The sequence below is a fragment of the Linepithema humile genome, chromosome 2 (genome assembly GCF_040581485.1).
Source record: "Linepithema humile isolate Giens D197 chromosome 2, Lhum_UNIL_v1.0, whole genome shotgun sequence".
In the NCBI taxonomy this organism is placed as follows: domain Eukaryota; kingdom Metazoa; phylum Arthropoda; class Insecta; order Hymenoptera; family Formicidae; genus Linepithema; species Linepithema humile.
Genome location: NC_090129.1, coordinates 256,000 through 282,020, shown reverse-complemented (window position 1 = coordinate 282,020; position 26,021 = coordinate 256,000). Strand labels below are relative to the sequence as shown.

The 26,021-nt window shown below is 32.0% G+C and overlaps 2 protein-coding genes and 1 long non-coding RNA gene across 4 annotated transcripts; 2 read left to right on the top strand and 1 right to left on the bottom strand.

The window, feature by feature from the left end:
• Positions 1 to 458: 458 nt before the first annotated feature.
• Positions 459 to 22,343, top strand: LOC105673724 (putative peptidyl-prolyl cis-trans isomerase dodo). Of its 2 annotated transcripts, XM_067348806.1 has the most exons (4): positions 459 to 731; positions 1,698 to 1,910; positions 2,025 to 2,245; positions 22,207 to 22,343. In XM_067348806.1, the coding sequence occupies exons 1-3, from the start codon at positions 677 to 679 to the stop codon at positions 2,243 to 2,245; spliced, it is 489 nt and encodes a 162-aa protein (XP_067204907.1). In that variant the 5' UTR covers positions 459 to 676; the 3' UTR covers positions 22,207 to 22,343. The 2 variants fall into 2 exon arrangements, with proteins under 2 accessions (XP_067204907.1, XP_012224979.1); XM_012369556.2 differs by lacking the exon at positions 22,207 to 22,343 and having other exon boundaries at positions 461 to 731; positions 2,025 to 4,625.
• On the bottom strand, positions 5,694 to 11,898 carry LOC136997719 (uncharacterized). Its single transcript, XR_010888341.1, has 4 exons — positions 11,624 to 11,898; positions 11,351 to 11,433; positions 9,675 to 11,217; positions 5,694 to 6,063 (listed from the first exon to the last, which is right to left on the bottom strand). It is a non-coding gene; the product is annotated as an uncharacterized lncRNA (long non-coding RNA).
• Gs2 (glutamine synthetase 2) lies at positions 17,551 to 25,903 on the top strand. The gene is made up of 4 exons (XM_012369522.2): positions 17,551 to 17,825; positions 22,207 to 22,397; positions 22,558 to 23,006; positions 23,114 to 25,903. Exons 1-4 carry the CDS (start codon positions 17,728 to 17,730, stop codon positions 23,588 to 23,590), a joined length of 1,215 nt encoding a protein of 404 aa, XP_012224945.1. The 5' UTR covers positions 17,551 to 17,727; the 3' UTR covers positions 23,591 to 25,903.
• Positions 25,904 to 26,021: the final 118 nt, after the last annotated feature.

The following is a 26,021-nucleotide window of genomic DNA, read 5'->3' as shown; positions in this document are numbered from 1 at the left end:
TCCTCCACTCCTTGCCCTCTCACCCTTTTGGCTGTGTTCGGGGAGCGCGCTATCAGCGCTATCGCATCAATCTTTATCGTTCATTGGACATAAAACAAGGATAGAGTGACACAATAGCGCTGATAGCGCTCTCCCCGAACGCAGTCTTTGGGCGGTATTCATAGTCCGTTCTTATATTCAAAATCGTCTTAAGCACGGACTTATATTTGCTTTCTTCGTCACACATAGATTGTGTCTGACGAAGAGAGCGAATATAAGTTTGTACTTAAGACGATCTTGAATATAAGAACGGACTATGAATACCGGCCTTTAGCTTCTTAGCTCGCCCTCGCTGAGCTAAGAAGTTTATGGTGATTAGGCGAGAGAGCAAGGAGTGGGGGAATGGAGCGAAAATGGCGCAGATGTGAGAATACTCACGTTTTATAGTGCCTTAGTACTACTCCGCCAAACAACAGTCAAAAGTTTCGAACTTGACTGTACGTAGAAGGACAGGAATACACCAGATGTGGTTTTCTCTCGGCTCGTGATTCAGTGCCTATGCCAGTTATATATGTAATATATATATATAGAGCTCAATAGCACAGACGACGTTCAGCGTAATGGAGATGAGCGGCGTTTGACGTGAATCCGAAAGCAGAGCTGGACAGGAGCAAAATATTCCAAAAATACGCTAACAATGGCGGACGAAGAACTACCAGCGGGTTGGGAGAAACGCCTTAGCAGATCAACCGGTATGTCGAAATGAATGATTTTTGCGGCAAATAATGCATGTGATTGTCGCAAGTCTGTGAATTTCTCTGAATATCTCGCCGTCGCACTTGTCGCCGGTAAGAATACGCGTTCTACGTATGGCCGGCATTTTTCATCGACACTGTCGACCCGATCAATTCCAAGTGGTCGAATAAATTCTCTTCACTTTCACCGAGTTCCTTCATCGGGTTTCCTCGCAACTGTATTTTATATTAATAGAAAATATTGAAGAAAAAATATGTAGTTAGCGTAGGCTTTTGTCAAAAATGGATGAACGATACTTCGGTCGACATTCTATCGTAGCTTTAGGAAAGTACTGATTATTCGTTATAACAAATCAAATATTTGTTTTATAAAGATGATTAATTTATTGATATCTTTCTTGTATCAGCAAGTTCATTAAATGTTTATTAGGGATATTTTTAAATTAATAGGCTGACTGTGGGCTGCATTTTTGAAATAAAATTCTCTGCATTATTATACGGCTTATTTGCTATATAATTATCACAAATTGAAAGTTGCAGTGTACTTACAAAAAACAAAAGTCAAAACTTATAAAGCTTGTACAGACTTACAAAATTTAGATAACAGAAACACAATATAAATTAAAAATTAATAATTTTAAATGATATATCAGAGCTAAAAAGGCTCAATTGTCTTATTAATTGCATAAAAATTTTTTAAAAACAATGCATAATTATCTTTATTATCTATGTATCAGCTTAATACCTACTGGTATCTATAGAAACATATATTTTTAAAGATGATTGAAGTTGTAATATAAAATATATGTTAAAAAGTTAAATCTGTGAAAGTATTTTGTTTTTCTGAAAAATTATAATTTTGTTTTCCAGGGTTATGCATATTGAATATGATTCTAAAACTCACTTAATTTGAAAGAAAGCATAGCTTTCAATTTTTGTTTTAAGCAAATGAAATTATTGCAGGTCAACACTATTATTTAAATATTTATACTAAGGAAAGTCAATGGGATAGACCGGATAAGCCTGCAGATCCATCCAGCAATGGCAAGGCTGACGGTCCGGAGGAAGTGCAATGCTCTCATCTACTTGTGAAACATTCAGGATCTCGACGACCTTCCTCCTGGCGGGAAGAGAATATCACTAGGTCAAAGGAAGAGGCTCTCGACTTGGTCAAGTGTAAGCCTATAAATTTTTTTTTTTTTAAATTATTTATTATTGCTCTATGTGCAAACAATATTTTTGCTTTTTTTATTAGAATATTATACAAATAATAATTTATTTATTTAACAGCTTATAGAGAACAAATTGCATCTGGCAAAGCAACATTTGCTGAGCTCGCCTCCAAGTACAGCGACTGCAGTTCTGCAAAGCGTGGCGGTGACCTCGGACCTTTTAGTCGAGGCGCAATGCAGAAGCCCTTTGAGCAAGCAGCATTTGCACTGAAAGTCGGCGAGTTATCTTCGCCCGTTCACACAGATAGCGGAATACACATCATCCAACGAACTGCATAAGTCAGTTTAGTTCAAGTTTGTGAGAATTTTCTCTTTTTCTCTCTTTATCTTTCTCTGTCTTTTGATCTTATCGATTGTAAATTTATGCCAAGAAATGTTCTCCTAACTCTAATTCTATACTAATTGTTGCGATATACTTATTTAAGTCAGAATTTAAACTTGACATTAGTTTTCAGTTCAAACATTTCTTTAGGCCTATTTTTATCTTTTAGCTTTTTTGTTGATAATTCTGTGTTTTGCGATAAGATAATAACAAATTGAAACATTACAATATCTATATAAAAATAGAAATATTGTACTTTAATATTAGACGAAATAATTGTCGAATACGCATCTTGACGAATCCACTTGTCATTATCTTACCGCAGGATGTAGCAGTTGTATAATATTAAACGTCTTCCAGCCAAATGGAAGCTAAAATGCCGACTACGTGATCAACTTTGTTGCCCGATAATTTCATATTGCTGTTGGTGCAGTAATTTAAATTTCTTAAAGGAATTCATTAAAGAAATATGACAAAATATTTCAGCAACAAAATTATTATAATGTAATATTTATATATGGATCGATCAATTCTTGATCACATTTATGGTGAAGCTCCATTTTTTATTGTATTTCTTATTAACTTATTCATACTTAAGTTATGCTAAAGTTTGATTTAGTTATAATTAAATTGTCCTACAATATTTTAATACACTGATAAATATTTGAAGAGCAAATACTTTGATAGAATACTTCCAAAGTATGTTTAAACTTGGATGTGGCAAATAGTTTTTTAAATTTATTTTATATTAGTCTGCGCGTCATACTTTATGCATTTACGTGACATGGTACTTTAACATTTCACCAAGCATTTTTATTATTCTTACATTTAGGATGCACAGATTTGTATGTATTTTCGACACATGTTGAGAAAGAAAATTATGGATACAAATGTAAATCGTATATGTCCGAAAAAATATTCTAATATACTAATTTGCAAAAATGACACAAGAATATAGTGGGCAATGTATTATTGTGGAACACTTTCTCTCTCTCTCTCTCTTTCTCTTTCTCTCTCTCTCTCTCTCTCTCTCTCTCTTTCAAATCAACAAATCGTATTTAAACGAAAATAAATAAAATAAATATTTTGCACGGTCCACCATTTCGGAAATGGTTAATTTTGGAAATGGACATCTCGTATATAATTCTGTTATTACAACTTATAGCATCATGTTACGCAAGAAAGTTTACAATATGTGAGACTGACATAAAATGTGAATTGGAACAATTTTAGAGAATTATTTTTAGTTTATGTTATATTAAACATAAATCAATGTATTATGAGTATGAGTTCACTATACTTATATTTAAAGTTCCACAAAATAATTTGCCTGAGCAAGTATTAGGTGTATATGTAGCAGAGAAACAATGTCTATATGTGTTAAACATTTAGCAAAATTTTAAGCAATTTATTAATTGCAATTTTAAAATCTGCAATTTTAGCAAATCATTTAAAAACATTAATATGATAGTTGATTTGATTAAGTTCACTTGATCTATATTGTTTCTTTCTTTTTCTATTTTTAATAATTCTAAACTATACGATAGTTGTATAACTGAGTTGTACATAAAATACAAATCATAAGAAAATATATACATTTTGCCCTTAGAATAAAGATTTAAAGTAAGATTTTTAAGTAAGTAAAATTGCTTGAACTCTAAATAGATCTGATCAGAAATATTAATCTTGAAAGAGCCAACATGTTTTATATATCATAGCGCTTTATTAAGGTGGAAATGTAATTATATAAAATAACAATTTTTACCGATTTTTTTGTTTAACTTTTTTGTGGAAAAAATCATTAAATAATATCAAATTCTTCAACAAACTGCAGATAATACAAAATATGTAACTATAAATAAAATACTTTTTTTTCATAATTTTTGCTCTGGCTCTTTTAGTATTAACGCGCAATGATATTGATGCAAAATGGAATGCAAAAAGAATAACCTTGTAAAAACACTCGCAATATTATCGCAGCTCAACAATTGTATGCAGCTATTATAGTGAGTCATTATTAATTAGGTTTGATCAAATCGGTCATACATTTACGTGTAGGAAATAAATGTTACCGTTGATGTTACTTAAATTATCATTTAACGAACGAAGTGAACGTATGATGTTGAAGGAATTTCAAGATATGTAATTTGCGAATGTATGGACAATCGTTTAATATTAATAGCCATTAATTATCCACCTTCTAGTTTTATTGTGTCTGAATTATGATGAAAAAGGCGGTCTATCCAAATAATCTTATTCAAAGACACGCCATTCCATCAATTACTATGTATTCGTCATTTTGCTTATACCGATGAACGAAATACATATTAAACAATATTGAATAGTTATATTGTATATATGTCCTATTTTAGTTTTTAATTTTTTTATCTCTACATTTTATAAGAAGGTGTTGATTGCTCACTGTGTGTAAATTTTGTAAAATAATTTATTTTAGAAAAGTCTTATTTTTTTTTAGAGAAAAATGAGATAATACCACATTTATAACTTGGTGATGAATACGAAATACCTATTGGAAATATTTAATAGGTTCTAGAAAAGAAACTTGCGACATCTTTCATACATTTGTATATTCGTATTACTTCGGTTTTTTATTTTTTTAACAAGTTTATTCTTGCAATTTAAGTCTTTTATAAAATTAGTTATAACTATTAAAATAAGTAGGCGAGAGAGGGTTAAAGTAACCACGCTATCTCGAGCGAGAGTAATTCGTCATACGCTCATTACACAAGCGATTCTAGCATGTACGCACCTACGCTCGATCTAATATAACATCATGTTATAGATCACCGCGTCGGTGAAGTTTGCGTTTTCCTTGTGTCCTTAAGAAACTGGAATATAAATTTTCATCATTTTATGCAGATCATTACATTTTATAACTGTATATTATTATTATGATAATTGGCGCATTAGCGCATATAGCAATATTTCTTATCGAAAATTGAAATAATTATTTCTTAACAAAAATGTTGAAACAAATAATTTTTGAATTGTTACTAATTAAAAAAAAAAGATTTTGTCTAATTTTAGCAATACAATAAAATAAAAAATTATATACGCGAAATGTATAGTTATTTTATAAAAAACTGTAACTCCGTTATTTTTTATTAAATTTTTTGAAAATATTTTTTAATTTTTACATATTTATGATTTATATATAATAGATTTCTTTAAATAGCATACATACAAGTTGATTACTTTTTATTGCAATATTATATAAGAAATTTTTATACTTTCGAACTTTGAGAATAATTTACGTCTTTAGAAGTCAAACGGGTTGATTGACACGCTATTATTATATGGAATTGCGAACGTGACATATCGCCGTGTATTACGTCAATCGCGCCCCCAGTTATTCGAGTGTTGATATGCGCGATTACATAATAATTTAGAGCAAGTTTTGCACGAGGTTCCCAGCTGAGGGGCCTTTGAATGGCGGATTTCCTCTGACTATATCGACGATATGGGGTTAACGCGTACAGCACGTCCATTAACGATTAATTCGATACGCGTGACCTTAAAGAAGTGCATTTTAATGGATAAATTGTAAAGGAATAAATCGAATTTGATGTAATAGCTTATTATTCGTTCTGAATGTGTGGCGCCATTTTAATGCAAGTACAGCTGAAACCATGCTCATGTTACTTACGTGCGTGTATCTTTTGCATTGGGATGTTGCGTATTTCCGCACGACCTTGATGGGATCATTAGCAATCAGCGGCAGTTACGCAAACTCTAATTTTTCATCCAGGCGATTCTGCAACAAGCGGTTGCCATAAATTGATCACGAACCTATGGAAATTCATAGCACGCAATGATGGAAACGATCCTATTGATGAGTTGGATCGAATAGATTTCATGCTTAGTTTCTGAGTGTTTTTCTATTATGTTTGATGATTCATGAATCATCGTGTTTTTCATATTATGTTTGTTTATTCTTTATTGCGTTCTATGGACTATCTTAAAATTATCGTACATTGTTTACAGCATCAGATATTTTAATGGAACTATAAGTTGTTTTCCGAACAACTGAAAATTTGAACGTAATTATTTATAAAAAATTTCAGTAATCGTGCTTGTCGTTAGTTTTTTTGGAGTATAATTATATAGTGAATATATTTTTTGCACACACACACAAAATATAAAAGAAACACGTTCATGAGGTAAGAATACAAAAATTTCTTTCGCGCACCTAAACGCGCATTTTTTTTTTCTTAAGTAGAGTTTTCCTTGAAGAATGAGAAACTATTTGTGATGATCACGTTTCTTGCGGTTGCACATTCACATACCTTGATACCTCGATACCTTGCGTATAATGCAAAATATTTCATGAATCGGCAAGATTAACATTTTTAAGTAAATTATTAGTAAAGTAAAAGACGTATATTTGTCGCACATTTATATAATTAAATTTTTTCCTTCTTCTCTTAAAAAAATATCAATGAAAAATTATTCAAAGACCTTCAATATGAAATAACTGTAACAAACGTGTAATAATTCAAAATAAATCAACTTGTAAAATTTTACAAAATTTCATGTCTTAAAATCTTATTTTATAGTATGTAGAGAATGTAAAATGAAAACATAGTTGTTTGTTTTATAAACGATACGACAAGTTTATCATGAATTTTTTACAAACGTAACATTTACAACTAGCAAAACATAAGGTCAAAGATTCACATGTAACGTTAATTTTTATTGCTTAGAAAGATAAGATTCCGTCTATGAGAATGTTTAGAAACATGTAGGCCATTGCAAATATGTGGTGTAATGAGATTTTAGCCATTTTTTAGCCATTAAACAGCTGTGACAAAAATGTGCGAAATAATTCCGAACTTGCAGAAGTTTATCTGTACATTGGGGTTGTGATCAACGCTGTAATGACGCTGAAGGGATATATTTTGAATAATACAAACTCTTAGAGATAGGCATAAAAAAGATATCTTATTATTTAAACATATTTTTTTTTTTTTTTTTTTTTATTTTGTTTGATTTCTGGTTCACTATAAAAGTGCAAATCACGATTATCGATTTTTCGCTAGTGTACTTTAAGAAGTTAAGTTTTAGTATGCCTGAAGAAGTGTCATAATATTGATTCATTGTAACGCAAAGATATCTGAAACAATTATATGTCATATATATGTGCGCTCATAGTTCATGTTAATGACTTTTGTCATGATGCATGTATAATACGTATTGCACGCGCCTATACATTCAAAGGAACAACTAAATTGCGTTTTAAATTTTACTATTTCTATCATGCTCATTAGACTTGTCCTCCAACAAACCATAATTCTTTTGTCATTTAAAACTCTTTCTAAGAAGCAAAACTTCCCTAATCAAAAAGCAATAATTGAAAGATTACAGTATATCGATTATGTAGTCCAAATATGTTGAATTTTATAAAAATGTAATATCTTATTTAATATCTCGTTAGGAGAAAATTATAAATGTGCTAATGCACATTTTCATTCAATAAAACTTATTATTTCGAAAACAAAACATTTTTATTGGAACGTACAAAAATGATAATTTCATATATAATTTAATAAATAGATATATCTCTGTTTCTGATTTCATGGACATTTCGTCAAGTTTTCATCGCGAGGATCTAAATTTCCGCGTGTCCAATTTGCATGATCACTAGGAAAATTTCCACGTGTAACGATTCACGATGAACATGAACGATTGTACCGGATAATCATGCTCATCGTAGAGAGGTGGAAGTCGGTTAAAGCGCGGAGTTAGCGACGCTTGCGCTGAAACACACCCCTACATAAGTATCGCGAGCTAGCCGCGACGGCAGTATCGCAGATTGCCTTATCAAGTAATAGTTCACCAGTAACGTTCTAGGATCAGTGAAACATTCGAGCATCTTTCATATTTCGATAGATCAACTAAAGGTGAGACTTTCAGCTGAACACAATCGATGCACAGTATTGGATTTTATAAAGATTGTGGCCAAAAATTACATTTTTGGTATGAATGTCAGATTATTTTGACCACCTAATTTAAAAGATAGAACAGTATATTATTCAAACTAACACAATAAACAGTTTAACTTTTTAGTAGACATAATTGAAGCATTTTTATATACTTGAATCATCTTTTGCGCGTTTAGATTATCTGTAAAAGTGTATAACAAGTCTTCAAATTTTTTCCTAAAAAAGAAAACAGTCCCGAACATATAATTTTACTAAGTGTTTAATAGTACACCGAAGAGTTCTGTTTTTGGTGATAGTAGATCAGATTCGAGTGATATTACTTTATGTGCAAAAAGAGACCTCATCATGCCACGGAGATGTTATTATTGACAGCGTTAGCGACAGGACAATTTTCTAATGTGATTACATTTTTACCTGTAATACATGTGTAATTTTTTTAGATATGTTGAAATAATTTTAATAAAACAAATGCCTGACATATTCTATTTAGTTATAAAGTACTTATGTTAGTGAGTAGTTACATAAATGAGACATTCAAACATGTTTTTACTGATAAAATTGACGATTGTTACAAACTTAATAAAAATGACGATTGTTCGTTGCCTTGAAGTTGCGATAGTATTCCGTCAAGATAATAAAAACATATTTTTTAACAAACAATAGCCGTAAACGTGCAACGTAAATATTAAAATATTTGCTTTCGAAACATTTTATATAATTGTATATTACAAATTACAAATATTTTTGCTATTATCCGCTATTAATGTTCAAAGTGTTTTTTATTTCTTACGCGATATAGTTATTCAGTTTGGGGGGGGGGGAATATATATATATAAATTTATTACGTTAAATTAATTGATAAAGCCTTAGCTAAAAGAAAGCGATTGTGTGTTAAAAATGCTTGCTTGTTATCGTGATTATCATATAAACCGCAAAGCGCAACGAAGTGCAAATGAGAGTTCTGGCAATTCACGTGATCTCAAAGTCAAGGTATTTGAGTCATAGCTGCATTTACATTCGAAGCGTTTGTTTATTTCCTACTGACACTAACAAGTTACTGCAAAAATAATTACTTATATGTAAATAATACTTTCTATCTTTGTTGTTGTCATTCTTTTATTTACAAAAAATGTTTAATAAAAATCCACATATATATATATATATATATATATATATACGTTAATAATTAAATGTCAAATAAAATTTTTTATGAAAAAAGAATTAAATTATAAAAATGCAATATCTTGTTTTCACAAGTCGCACATATTTGAGCGAAAAAAAGCTTTAAGGAATTAAATCGCAATGTATCGCAATGGTAATTTCTACAGAAAGTTTTTTCTGCTTTTTGTGCGTGATACGCCACACAAAAGCGACTCTTTATAACGTGCTGTAAGTAAATGAACTACTCAACGTTGACACTGACCTACATCGCGAGAATAGAAAAATATCGAATCTCATAAAAGCTTTATACACTGCATACACTGTTGCTAACTTAATCTGCAAGCAAACTTAAATCATGCTCTCGATAAGTCAAAATAAATGATTAAATCCTTCATATTGCATAAATAACGGCAAAATTGTATGACGGAAAAAATTTCATCGTGCACTTATGTCGTTATATAAGTACACGAAGCAGCGCAAAAATCTTGTGCAATATATATTTGTGTCCTCGACAAATGTAGGTAACCGTAAGAAATACGTGAATCTTTTTTGCGAGAGTTTCTCAACAATTGTCATTAAAATAACAATACGTGTGTTGAGTATTAACTGCAATTTGCAGGTAATTTAGACTTAAGAAAATGCCATTGCAGATTGCCATTGTCACAGAACTCATTTTAACACATTATGAACACACACGTATAACAATATCCGTTTTCCTTGTTTTCGATCGCTTATGACAGTTCTCTTTCATACGATATCTGCACGCGTATTTTTACTTCGTTTTCTCGTGACAGGATCGACCGTGCTTGTTACAGTCTAATTGATTGGTTTCCATCTATCTGGCCTTAGTGGTAAATGTGTTGTTCAGTCGACGTTGTTTTCCTTGAGTGATATGGAAAAAAATATAATATTGTTTGTTCATCGTGAATAATAATTATGTGCAAATAATGTTGGTTTTTCACGCACGGTTACAAATCTTGTTTGCGCAATTATACAATAATTATACAATAATCACACCTTCAGAAATATTAGCTGCAGACATAATTATCGATAATAAAATTATCGATAAATCAAATTAATTGTATTAGAATCCAATGCGTAACGCATATACCGTAATAAGGATTAGCGTTTATCAATTTGACATAATAAATTACAAAACAGTACATAAATTACAATAAATTTATCTTATGATAATTATGCGATTGTGTGATGTGACGTGTGCTTAATATGAATTCATCTTACATAAGGATCTCATCGCATCGAATAATCGATTTCGTCATGCGCAATCGATGACTATATTTACAATCGTATTGTCCTTGCAGCTCTAAAGAATTAGATTAAGATTAATTAGATGAAAACTTTTTATCTGAAAAGAAAATATTAATTGTATGATACAATAATTAATAATTGACATTTATCAACCATAAAACAGGATAGTTATACAATGATTTCTGGATAGAAATAAAAGAAAAGATCTTTTTTTGACGTGAAAAAGGAGGCTGCGAAACCTAAACTCATTGAAAGAAGAATACTGAACCTTGGTTTCGACCCGTTTCGTGCACGTAACACCCTGAACTATAAACAGTGTGGGTCAAGGTAGTACCCTCGATGGTCGCCTCAATGTGTTTCAATGGGTGGTGTCACACGCGAAACATTGGCATAAATTCGATAAAAGACCAACTCAGGTAAACTGTAGGGCTTTTGCGACATTTGTGAATAAATTTTAAAGGAATAACTTGTATATACATATATTTTTCCTCTTCTCTTGAGCACGTTTAAATTTCAGTAAGTTTCAAGAGTTCAGGCTTGAAGAATATGAAATTAAGAGAGTAGGTTTAAAAAATTTAATAGGATACAATTTAATGATACATAATTCCTAAAAAAAACTTGTAAAATAAAGAAATCAAAATTTACGAAATTTAGATTGCGAGTATTTACAGAATTAATTTCAGGAAGTAGGTATTCAAATTCAAAAGTTTCCTTTTCATCAATTTATCATCGATTAAGACTCTCTGCATGATCTAAAATGTGTTTAAATGATGTTTTAATATAAAATTACAAATTGTTTTCAAATGTCGACAACTTTTAACTGATATTGTATAGCTAACGCATCTAAAACAATCTAAAAACAATCAAAATGTACATACATATATTCATGACTCGGATTTAAAGAGCTAATTTAGCTACACGCTAAAATTGTATTTGAATAACCTTGAAAGATTTTCGATATCTGCGAACTCGTTGTAGCGTTTGCCATTTCTTAGTGCAGGTCAAGGAATGGATGATCTTGATCCTTTTCTGGCATGCAAATGATATATTGAGTTCATTAAGTTTACTGTGGATCTACGCGATCATATGTATTTGTTTTCGCGTGTCACCATGGTAATGTAACGTCAGTCACAATCGATTGTCGACACTCCCACACCCACATTGGGGTTGTATCACTCATGTGATGCAGGTCGTGTATCATCAACATAATTGACTGCCACGTGTGTCACCCTACCGAAATGCAATGGGAAATGGATGGAAAAAAATACTACCACTTATACGATCGATACGCTAATCTTCTATGTCTACATTTGTTTAATGTAAAATTACTGAGCAAGTACTCGCGAATCAAGAAATAGCTTTGAAGTGACAGCGATATCTTTATCAGATTCACGTATGTACATATCTGTAATGTAAAACTTTATGAAAATGTTCAACTCGTTGATTGCTCAGCGAGTTTTGTATGTTTTACACCTTGTGCCACAGTAATTTATGTTAAATAATTATTATTAGAAAAAGATATGAATTGTTTAACACTTTGCGATCCGCCGATGGTACGATGACGTCACGCCTATTTCGACGTTGCGGTCCACTGACAACACGATATAAAAAAATTACAAAAATATTAAATTATTGTATTTGAATTTTAGAATAATTATCTGTTAAAGGTTTGCTGAATGATTTAACGTTACTGACAAAAAGCAAACAATTTACGGGTATTTAGCGGAGATTAGTGTGTTGAATCGTTGTATTAGCAAAACCAATTAGTGAATGCTTATGAGCATTAATTTGTCACTAACTGATATTCAGTCGTTCAATTTTCCATGTAAATCGTATCGCAAGCGCTATGTGTGTTTATTTTATTAAAACATATCATGATGTTTTCTAAGTAATCCAGACTTATATAATAAAATTACAAACTCATCACTTTGAAGAGTATAAAAATGTTTAAAGAAAATATCTTAAATGGACGACAGCTCGAGCAAACCAATTTGACATTTGTAAAATTTAAAGTGATTCACATGCAAATAGACATTTTAACATAATACAATTATTACAAACCGAAAATATTTCATCGTAGTTGATATAATAACTTTAAAAAAATTTAATTTTTTTATGTCATTCAATTATTAAACTTTTTCTTCGAGGAACAGTTCAATGCACATAATATACTTACGTGGCGCACATTGTGAATGCGTACTCAATCGTGGAGTGGGAGTGTATAAAAGAAAATAGGTCTGCATTCTGCTGCATTCTTCCTCCCACCATCTATTCGACGACACGTTTTGCGTCGTCGTCGTGCGGCACGCTGTTGTGTTTGCATGAATTCACGCATTTCGTACAGCTGTCATTTACATGCGACACTATTTTGGCGGACTAAGTGTCTATATATCGTCGTCACCAACGTTGTGCGTGTTGCCTCGTTGATCTGCACTGCCAACTGCATCTGGCAGTACTCTTGTATCTCTGCTCAGTGCTAAGTATCACTATCGTGGGTGAACCTCGTTCGCTAGTAGTGAAAAGGAGTTGGCAAGGTACTATTTTCTTTTCTCGAGTTTTTCAGTGCCGTAGACTCGAATTACTTTATCTCGCGTTGAAAGAGTATCACAAACCTTTACCTCTATGTACAAAGTATTTCAGAATTATAGATAAAGATTTAACTAGCTAATAGAAACTTCATAAAAACAAACAATTTTCATTAATGCAACACAATACATTTCTTAGGTATAATTTGACTAAAATTATTATGTTTAATAATCGATAAGTGCAGTTTCTACATGTGATTTCAAGGATACTATTCTTCAGGAATTTGTGTCAGAGAATTAAATGATGAATCGTGCATGATCGCTATTGCAGATGTTTTAAAGTATTTATGTTGGTGTATCGTTCGAATAAGATCGGTCAAAAAATTAGTTTTTTTTTCATGACAATTGCATCTACATATCGTACCGCGGTCGTACATGAATTTTTCATCAAAGAACAAATTCCACTATTTGACCATCCATCACATTCACTTAATTTAGCTCTTTCCTGATACTTTCGATTTCCAATACTCTAAATTCCGATGAAAGAAACTCATTGCGATAATATTTCACCTAACAATCAGCAGCTGTAACAGGGATTCCTAAGACTATTTCGCAAACAGATTTCTAGAAGTCTATTGTAGTTGAAACTGTAGTTTTAAAGAAACAGAGATAAAAGAAGATAAAGTATAACAGCTTAATAAGACAACTATTTTTATTCTTTTCTTGCAATTGCAATCTTATCGTTAAGAATTACATTTTATTTACGATATAATTCTTTAAACAGTTATCTCATAGGAAGAATCTCGAGAGTCTAATTGTAACAGTAAAATCGAGATTGTAAAAAGATTCTATAAAATTAAAATCTAAAAGTTAAAATTTTGAATTCACAAATTGTTATATAAAAACTGAATAAATTCACAAAAATAAAAATAAAATAAAATTTACAAACTGAAGGATCAGTGCAATAAACTCAAGATGCAAGAAATAAAAAATATACAAAAATCTAGAAAATACATAATATAAAAATTTTTTTAAATCATTACCCAATAAGTTATTTAATCTATCGAACTTTGAGAAATATATATAATTTTAGGAAAAGATAGAAACATGAAAAATTAAAGACAACTATGCTATACAATTAGTTAAATAAAAGCTAAATAACGATAACTTTGAGAACTGAATCTTGCAAAAGTTGAAAATATCGTATGTTAAAAATAAATAAATGTGTAGAAATCTGGGCAGTTAAAATTGTCCATGCTTACATAAATGCATCTTTTTGGATTTATCAAAAGACAGTGTACTCTCAATAAAAGTCATGTTAGACAATCATTATCATTACTATCAGTGGTCACAATACGTAAAAAACAAAATGCTTGTAGTTATCGTTGTCTATAATTTAAAAAAAATTAAAAAAATTTTTAATTAGTTTAAATTTTTATCATTCGGCAATTTTATTTTTCTCTGATTTAACTTTTGTATGTGGGTGTAAAAAAAAATGTTCCTTGATAATGGAAGGATCGGATTCATGTAGAATTGATGATGTGCCGGAAAAAATTGGCAACACACTGTGATTGTTCTTTTGACCCTGAGAAGCAATAAATAGTGCATTCCGACAAACACTTGGCACGGTAATGAACTGTTGCATCCATAACAAATATTTATTTAATATCGATACTGTCAAAAAATACTTCTAGAAAGCAGAATTTATCAATAGCCGTGATGGAAACGATTGCGATTATTATTCCGCAATTTTTTGACGAAATAAATCTAACGTTCTTATAATTATTATTTTATTTGTTTTTATTTTAATAATCTTTAGAAAAAGCTTAATATAATAATATTTAATCAATCGAATTGTTTATAGTACACACACCAATAATTATATTGTTGTGCATATTATTTGGAAAAAAAATTTTCATAAAATTTTTATCAGTAGTGTCAAGTCTGATATCAAAATGTTCGTATTGTATCAGAATTTTGAGAATATTAAAAAAATATGCCAAAAATAGCAATTTTTTACATATTTATAATGCTATTCCGATAAAAATTGAGATTACATTTGTCGTGAAATTCTCGTAAAAGCATAGAAATGTTCCGCGCGTGTGATCTCGTTACAAATCTTCTACGAAGACCAAAAAGTATCCTAAATTCCTCAAACATATGAGCGTCCTTCCTCCAAGTCATCAGTAATCGATGCTCTTGATTGACTTCATGGCTTCTTTTCAATTTGGTCTACCGGGTATAAAACTCAGCGTGAGGCTTTTCAACTGATAACGTATTTGTGAAACCCGCGAGGCAATTAGAGTCGAGAATTCCAACAATCTATGGAAGAGAGCACACAGAGTCAAATTTGTGTATGAAACTAATAATATAATGACTCTGAAAAATTTATTTTCTATTAAAATTTGGTCCTTGTCCGAAAATGATTTCGATACTTATGTGTATTCATTTTTCTAATTATAAAGTAAACGTTACAATTTTTGAGCATAAAACCATTTATGAGAGACGCGTACATATATTTTACAATTGTAATTTCACTCAAATTAAACATATCATTTGAATAAAGCATTAAACAATTTTCTACATTATTTGAGTGAATAGAAAATGTGTTTTTTAATGAAAAATTTACATAAACATTGACTGATGGTGAGTGTAGATCAGTGGAACGCTTAAGACTTTGAGTTTTATCACTTGACCTTGTAATTCGACAATAACGCGACCAAAATAAAATTATACAAAACGCTGCAAGCGACATTGAAATCTATTTTTGCAACTTGTGTGTTATCAATAATGCATACTGTATTGCAATTCTTGTTCCCTCTCGCAATTCAAAGTACAACATTAAATAATGCATAGAAGAAGGAAGTAAAAATAGGATTACAAACAAAATAATTGATATTTTTAGGGCAATGTTTACATTTCTAATGACAAACATACAACGATTTCTTAACGATTTTACAATGTAATTGTGAAATCAAAATTTCCTTTTAAATAATTTTATGATAACTTAAATTGTCATTGTAAAAACGACAATTGCAAATTATATAGATTTTATCGTGAAACATATACTTACAATTAGTACTTGAAATGATATAATGTCAATCCAGTTATTTTTCAGATATATTGTGTAATTCCGCGTAAACATCATTCGTATGCGCGTCTACTGATTAAACGAGTTGCGATAACGCGACACACGCACAAAGTGTGTGCTTGGGCTTCTTCAAATATCGACCTGCTATAATTATAATTTTAATCACTAGTATTCATAATTAATTGTTAACATTAAATTCAGCATATAATCGGTCCTTCGTATTCACATCAAATGCGATTTACTACAAAAATAAAATTGATTTTTAACGTTGAATACATTAATATAAATGTTACAACATTTACATCATTTAGCCTTTCGGGAGTCATTGGCCGTATTTTCACTCTTGACATGGAGTTCTCACGACAATTAACTACTTGAACAAATCATTCTTTTGAATGCCTCACTTCCCGTTAATTTTTTATTCACTAAATGAACATCAATCGCACACGATTATTATATTACTTCATTTATTTTTCGCTATATGTACTACGGTTTCATCAACATCAATTAATGTTCCAGTGACAAATTTTAACTCATTCTATGACACTTTATTTGCTTACGTTAACTTTGGCTGCGAATGAGCAAACATATTCGAGTTTTATACTTTTGTTAATTTTTATTTATTAGATTTACTCTGATATTTTTTATGCACATACACATGTACTTTATTCTCCGCGTTTCTTATTAAATGAGAAAAGTAAAATTAACACTAATGAAACACGCGTGAGCCTTTTCTTGTCGTGCCGGATGTTATCTCTTCAGATTAATTAATTTCATGTTAATTGCGAAATTACTTGCGCAGATCATAGAGTATTATTTTAACAGACGGTCAACAAGAAAGACTTATATTGATAAAAAAAAATGATATTACGTAATAACAATGATACATCAGTCAAATCACAAAATTCCACTTTCACGGCTGGATATCTCCTCCTTCCCTTTCACCATTTTCTTCCTGGTGTGTGAAACAAAGAAAGACAGAACTTATATTAAATCTCGGCGCAGCGAGTGGCAAATTAATCGAGTGACGTATGGATTCGGCACGTGATATAGTCGATCCATGGTCCGATCAGGTGGACGACAGCAGGTGTGGCCGAACGGCTTATTCACCGCATCTCTTTCTTGCGTCTCTTATCATGAAGAGGCGAAAAGAGAGAAGACGAAAGTTGGGCTTGCCGGGCCTTCTGAAACCCGAATAACGATTGGGGAGGGGCGCCCGTATAAATAGTACCACTCTCAATCCTTGACGACCAGTTCTCATGGTGCGTTCTTTCTTCGTGATTTCTCTCTTTCTATAGCGTTGCTCCAGTTTTTTCGTTTCTTTTCCTGCGGCTTCTTTCTCGGTATCGGTGCGCGTTTCTCTCGGACGCGCGAAGAATCGATCAAGATCTCTTTTTTCACAAATCTCATCCTCGACGAAATTTTGCACAATGAGTGCTAACATCCTGATCAGAATTTGTGGACCAAAGGTTCTGCGCGCCGCGATGACCGAGCAGAAATCATGGATTACTATCAGCAGGTGCCTTAGGTTGGTAGATATGATTAATAGGAACAATCAATAGGTTCTTAATTGATGCATTCGTAGAAAACTTTCAGGCTATATTCCTGTAAGCTTGTTCTATTTAGTCGCACTTTTCGTGACTAACGTGTAACATTAATAACGTATATACAATCACGTTCTAGAAAGAGAAGTAGATTGAAAACTGTAGAGAAAACAAAAAATGCATTCCAAAACTTTGATTAACATTTTTTAAGTCGCTTTTGCAATATTTTGTCTTTGTTAGAATATATATTACAAAATATTGCTTGTTAATCACAGCTGTTTGAATTGAAAGACAACCAACAGAAACAATGATAAATCAAAATTGTCTGAAAGTAAAAGATGAAGTGTGTTTAACAACACTGAAGAACAAATTTCCAGTCTTAAAATATGCAATTTTAAAGCTATACTTTATTAAAAATAATACATATAAAGATGAAGGACTAAAACCGACAATTTTATATTTAACAATTTGTTATTGACAAATGCGTTGTGACGCATTGTTCATAAATAATTGTACTGCACTATTTGAAGAAGAATTATCTCAACGGTTTTGTAAAACGCAGTGAATGGAATGTGGTCCAAGTTAAAGGTCGGCAACCGCGAAGCTTTCGTTCCGTTATAAAGCAGGTTGTTGATGAATACAATTCGTGACCTAAAAGAACGCGCGAATGTAGTGTTTATTATATGGTTTATCTGAATTAATTCGAAACAGAATATTAATCAAAGTCAAATGTAAGAAAAGAGTAAATGAAACGAATTAAATAGTTTTTGAGAAGATGGAAATATATTAACCATTGTCGAAATTTTTTCTCAAAAGTCAAACTTGAATAAAACACGAATAGATGACGATTGGTCCGACACATCCAGGTCTTAGAATTAAGCCATACACAGAAAACATATACAATATATGTATGTTCTGTCAAATTATTCTATGCGACGCTAAGTTGTCATCGTTCTCACTGTATCGAAGAAGAAGAAAAAAGAATTTATATACAAATAATTCTACATGAAGACCTAATTATGTTGATCTGAAATATATACTATAGGGAAGATCGCGTCTAAATTGTTTTAATCCCTTTTTTTCTTACACTGTGCTTGTCATGATAATAGGTCGTTATTCCTGCATGGACATATTTTTTTAAAACTACATTTAAATCTATTGTCTTATCTGTAAAAAATTTGAAAGTTTTTTTACAGATAAGACAATAGATTTAAATGTAGTTTTAAAAAAATATGACCATCCAAACCATAATGCTTTACAATCTATATCATTGCTGTGAAAATACAGCGATAATGAGTTTGATAAGCAAATACGTCAGTTGGTCTTTATCATTGTTTCTTTCTCTGTCGACTGTCATCGAGATGACTTCTTTGTTCACATCAAAAGATAATATTTTTATCTTTTCTTAATCAGTTAACTGAATCATTACTTGACTAAAAATATGTGTTGCTGTGAATTTTCACTGCATCTACACGAATTCAGTATAAAGTGCATTATCCTATTTTTATTTTTATCTTTTATTCTCCCAAAATCGAGAGAAAACAGGGGGGGGGGGGGAACAAATGAGATGCTGAAAACAATTATTTGCAAAACTGTTATATTTCCAATTGGTTTCATTAGTTCATTTTAATTACAGATTTTTATATATACTTAATGAGGAAAAAAGATTAATTTAACATAAGTATAATTTGAGTCTAAATTCATAAAATTTAATTTTTTATTATTATAAATATCGAATATTTTGATAAATAATAAATACAAATCTATAATAAAAAATATTATGTCGCAACATTATGATTTCGATCTTAATAAATAGCCACTTTATAAAAAATTATATATTTAATTTGAATTTTAAAGAATGTTTTCCTATTTTTGTTTCTCCCCAAAGTTAATGAGAAAAATTGTATAAATTTATTTACATTTATCAACGTAGAATTGATGATTAATATTGGTCCAGAACTGGTTAAAAAAACTTAATAAAATGCACTTGTCGAACTTTGATTCGTCACTATCGTCCGGTACTTGAGACTAAAGTGGGTCAACGTTTGCCGAGTATATACTTTATTATCTCTCTTTGGTTGAATTACGATGATTATGCACATATATATATATATACGTGTCGCACTCGAAAGCAATCTCTCGATCGCTTACGCTTTAATGCACTGTTCAATTTTTTTCTCGCGTGAAAGTTTTGTATGATGTAAGATACTTCATATAAGCTGTAGGCCAAACTGGTTTTATTTCCCAAACTGAAAGAAATTATAAAAGAAAAGCATTTGGAGACAATTTTAGCGATCCAAATAAACGTGACACAAATACTGAAAGATATTTCAGAAAATGAGTTCTAAAAATGTTACAAAACACACATAGGCATCTGCACACGTGTGTATTCAAATGGGCCGATTGTAAGAGAAATAAGTTGATACACAATTTTTAAAATAAAATGTTTTATAAATTAATTCCTAAAATTTTATTATCAGATCTCTCATACATTACATTTAAGTTGACGATTGAAAGTTTTTACAAAATTCGTGAGCATGATGACATTAACCATATAATTTCGAAGAATGACGTGAGCAAACATCTGTTGATATTACAACTACCGATTTCCAAATGGACACACCATAACACAACGCGATATCGGTTTTCTTCATATTAAGGTCATAGTTCATCTGTAACCAGACTTGACCAAAACATCAGCTAGAATTACTCTCTGCATTAATTTTGCTATCCGCTATTATAATAGGACTCTCAATTTTGAATATATTTGTATAACTAACCAGTTGTGCGATAAAGTGTGTTTGAAACTACAATAGATGAGAAATAAGACACGTAATAATCTGGGGAAAAAAAAACATAAAAAAAACATAAATAAAGCAGAACTTTGATATTTATTTATATTTGTAGAAGAAATTCTGCTCTTTTTGCTTGCATATAACTCGATAACTGTCTTTACCTTTGAAACATTTTCTTATCTTTAGTTTTTTAAAATTTACCTTGAATTTAGTTGAAGAATCTACTGTTGGAATTAACTTAGATTCTTAATTCTACATCAATCTTCCATATAACATTTTTTAAATTATAGTAACAATACGAACAGAGAATCAGAAAAAAATAAAATAAGATAATTGATCACCATAATCACGCAATAATGTTATATCTGTCAAAAACAATTTTTTTCCATTCTTATCTCAGTCTTATCTATAAATCAAAGATAATATAAGTTGAAAAAGCAGCACATTTCGAAAGATTTAATCGTGATTAGTGTGACTTATGTAATCTCTGGAGAAAACACATTGCACAAAGAAGCATTTAATCTTGACTTGAGGCAAAAGTTGAGTGTTGAAATTTTTTCACCCGATTGCTCATTTCCGTTCGATCGTTTCGAGTTGCTTCTTATTCTCGATGCTTTTTCCGATAAATAAAAATAAAAATTAATTCCCATATTAATTATAATTGCTTCAATATTAGAAAAATATTTTATTTTGTAATATGAAAATTTTGCTGACAAAGAAAGACTTATGTTCGAAAAGTGAAAAATATAACTTCCATGTAAAACAGGTATCATCTTAGATTTATAGAAACTAATTTGAACGAGATGGAATTTATCTGAAAGAAGCTTATTGAAAGCTTATATTTGTCCAAGAGTTTCTTTGTCTTTGGTAAAACCCAAAGGAAAATCCCAGTGCCAATGGGACTATGCCACGGCACACCAAATGGAACGCAATGCACGCGCAGCTCGCATGCTCTGCGCGTGAAATCTTGCGTGGGCGCACCTATCTGTCTTTTCACGATACCACCACGAAGAAAGTCTTTTTTTCCTGCATGTATGCGTGCGTGCGCGTGCGATGCCACACGGATTGTTTAAATACGCCGTACTTTCGCGTTATTTCGCGTAAATTATAAAGAAAGATACATTTTCAATTTCATAGGATTTGTTGCTAAACTGGCTAAAATTAAGAATATTACGATTAAGATATTGAAAACAAAATCTAATCAATTGATTGCTTTTATATCGAAAGACACAAGTACTGACATGGCAATAAAATAAATATATAAGGTCTTATTTTTCTTGTAATATAATTTTTTTATCAGTGCACTGCTAGGCCTATGCGTGGGCCTGCATATATAATGTAATTAATAGAATCAATTGTGTGTATTATATCTCGTAATTATAAAAATTATTTTATATTGCAAGAGCTGTCCGTAAATTTTGTTATCAATGCAAGATGAATAATTTATGCTTTACAAATGTTGCTCTTATAACGATTACTTTCGACATTTCCCTTATTATATGAAAGTAATTACAATTTCTGCAAACTTGTTTGAATTTTCTTCATTCTCAATACTCCTCTTTTCTTACAGCACCACAATGTCGCGCTCTATATTAAAGGATTCGCCAAATGCGGCGTTAGATAAAACTTTGCTGAAAAAGTATCTCGACTTGCCACAACCTGAAGATGCGATTCAGGCGAAATACATTTGGATCGATGGAACTGGTGAAGGATTACGATGCAAAACTAGAACTCTTGATTTCGTGCCGAAACATCCCTCCGGTGAGTAGTGAAGCGGTAATCGTGAATTAATAATCCGCCAGCTGCTAAAATTTTATATTTTTTGTATAGTTTGATAATTTTTAGACTATAAATTTGTAAATTTTTGTTGTAAATTACAAGCGAGAGCACACTTGATTCTTCAATCACTTATCTTTTCTAGAATTGCCGACGTGGACGTACGATGGCAGCTCAACGTACCAAGCCGATGGTGTGAATAGTGACGTATTCCTCTATCCCGTGGCCATTTACAACGATCCCTTCCGTCGTGGTAATAACAAACTTGTGCTCTGCGACACCTACTGCAGTGATAAGACGCCGACAAAGTCGAACAAGCGGTACCGTGCGAACCTGGCGATGGAAACCGTCAAGGAGCAGGATCCTTGGTTCGGTATCGAGCAGGAGTACACTCTCCTGGACTTTGACGGCAGGCCGCTCGGTTGGCCGAAAAACGGCTTCCCAGGCCCGCAGGGTCCTTACTACTGCGGCGTCGGAGCTGACAAGGTAATCGGTCGCGAGATCGTCGAGGCCCATTACAGGGCCTGTCTCTACGCCGGCGTTAAGATCGCAGGAACCAATGCCGAAGTGATGCCCTCGCAATGGGAGTTCCAGGTAATCGCGCGACATCCCCCTTATTCAATCTTCGTAAAATAGCAAAGAAAAAAATGTTGTCATCTACGAAAAATCATTTATACCGTATTTTTTCACTTTTGATCCAGGTGGGACCGTGCTTGGGCATTAACGCCGGTGATGATTTGTGGATTGCCCGATTTATTTTACATCACGTCGCCGAGGAATATGGTGTAATCGTCACTCTGGACCCGAAACCAGTGGATGGCACATGGAACGGCGCCGGTGCTCACACCAACTTTTCGACAAAGGCGATGCGTAACGAGAATGGAATCGCCGAGATCGAGAAGGCGATCGATAAGCTTAGCAAGCAACACCTTAGGCACATTCAGGCGTACGATCCGCGCGGAGGAAAGGACAACGAACGTAGATTGACCGGCAAATGCGAGACCAGTAATATTCACGATTTTAGCGCCGGCGTAGCCAACCGAAACGTCAGCATCCGCATCCCTCGTGGTGTTGCCGAAGAAAAGAAGGGCTATCTGGAAGACAGGAGGCCCAGCAGCAACTGCGATCCCTATTCCGTCTGTGACGCTCTGATTCGCACCTGCGTGCTGAACGAATAATAAACGTCGAAGGCAACGAAAGCGCGTGCGAGAGACACATTGTGGAGAAGAAGCGCAACGGGCCGACACGCACACACCCGCATACACCTGGAGCGTACAATTATTTCTAGAATTTGCAGAACTCTGTCTACATCTCTATTCGGAACAGTAGTTAAGCTAAACTTGGTGGCGGGGTACAAGTAACAAAACTTAATAACATTCAAAAATCCAAGTGTATCGATCGGAATGCTTCATTTCCAATTCCACGAAGACTATAATGTTGAGTCTTTTTCGGCAATGGGATTTCGTTTGGAACTGCTAACTTTCACAGCTCACATTATGCCTTCGCTATAAACTACGCGAGTCTGCATTGCATGTTTAGTTCTCTGACTTTTGCGCAAATCGGACAAAATTAATATTATAGATTAATTTGGTTCTCTTTCACTGTTTATACTATAGATAGGACATTATCGTCTAGAGAAAGAGAGAGAAAGAGAGAGAAAGAGAGAGAGAGAAAGAGAAGAAGGGGGGCAGCCGATTATTAAGTCGCGATTAATTTATTCGGATTGTCGATGCGACTTGGCCATATTCATCAATCGAGATATTAATGTTAGATAATCTTAAGACGAGCTTGTAATTGTAAATGCAAAGTATAAGTTACTTTTTAAGTTATCGCATTAAATCCCTTCCTGGAAGGCTGGAAAGCTCGTTTTTTATACATTTTATAATATCGACAGCACAAAAACAAGTAAGATAAATGAAGAACAAATTTAGAATTACGTTATCTGAAAATAGAATAAATGTGTAACCATCAGGTTGTCTGAAAGTAGTTTTAGAATGAGTAACGAATTTACAAAAAAAACTCGTTATATGCAACATCGACTCATTCATCGACTTTTTTCATCTTTTGCATCATGCAAGTGAAATTCTGTAAACGAGAAATCTCTTCGTAAGAACTGCAAAAAAATTATAATCTTCATAAAACACTAAAAAATAAGATAATTATGTAATTATGAAAAACATTGCAGTTAAATTTTTTTGTATCTCTTATATAATAAGTGAGATTTTTCGTTTATACAATTTTTGATAATGCAGGCATGACCATTATGAGCGCTAGGATTTTGGATTTTAAATATGAATTTAGATGCACTAGTGCACAATTATATGCATGTCGTAATTATTATGCAATTTGTAGGATAGCATTTATAAAAAAAGTATAAAATAACGAATGATGTAATGATGTAAGGCGACAAAGCTATTTAACGATAAAATATTTTGGTTTTATATTAATTATGAAAACGTTAAACGAATTTTAAAAACAAGATGATCTTTGTGAATCGTGTTCCTAATGATCAATTTAAATCTTGCGACTATAAATGCGACCACCGATTTTAAGGTTTACTTGTTCGATATGAAGATCGCGCATCAATCCTTGTTGAAACGAGGAAACAAATCCATTTTAGCCAAATTTGTCGACTATCCGATTCTTAAGTGCATGCATAAAAATCATGTTTCATATAGTCACTCATCAAGAAGCAAACAATATCGTTTAGATGCATGCGGCCTAAAATCCGAATTTCGGCGACAGTAAAATCCGAACAAGTTATTTAAGAATAAATGAGCATCCAACAGCTTCCATCAAAATAGATGTTATGCTAAAATGCATGTTTTTATTGCGGAACTGATATTACGAATCGTATGCAACGTGTGTTCCGCATAGTTCGAGAACATCGAGAACCTTTAAATGAGAAACTAAATCGGCCATCGATGCCATCCAATTTCGTTATCGAGTCAAATAAAAGCGTCGATCATGAAATGTTTTTGAATGTCTGTAAGTGATTGATAAAGGGAGAACGAAATTTTTCGAGTTTTTACGATCGCGGATGTAAAATCAGAAAACTAGTAGATTACTGACAATGTATTATGATGTAAGTAGTATGTACATAAAAATGTATTCTTAGGGATGTATGAGAAATCATTAAGGGTGTGATAATCGATCGCGAGAGGATCGATTCGCGACTTGCTTTCTTGCACGCAATGCGCGAAAATATCGCGCGAGTAGTATGCCTAGCAAATATCTAAAAGTTAGAGTGCAATTAATACGTATAAGAAAATTTATTATTTCATATTTCGTAAATATAAGATAAGATTAGATTTTACAAAATTTGAAAAATGCGCGATATCTCTGAAGAAAGAAGAAAGAAAGAAAATATGTCAACTATTGCCAAAGCGAGAATCTTCTCGAGGGCGTGATTAACGTTGACAGTTAAATTTTAGAAAATTATAAGGTCATATTATAATATTGTTAAATAAAGAAAATTTATCTTTCCATTATTTTCAGATTTATTAAAAGTTACGTTTTAGTTATTGAGATATTTAATAATTACAACGTAAGTGGTTCTTTATTTTTCAATTTAATTTAAAAAAAAAAGTTTTAATTTTACACTCTCTC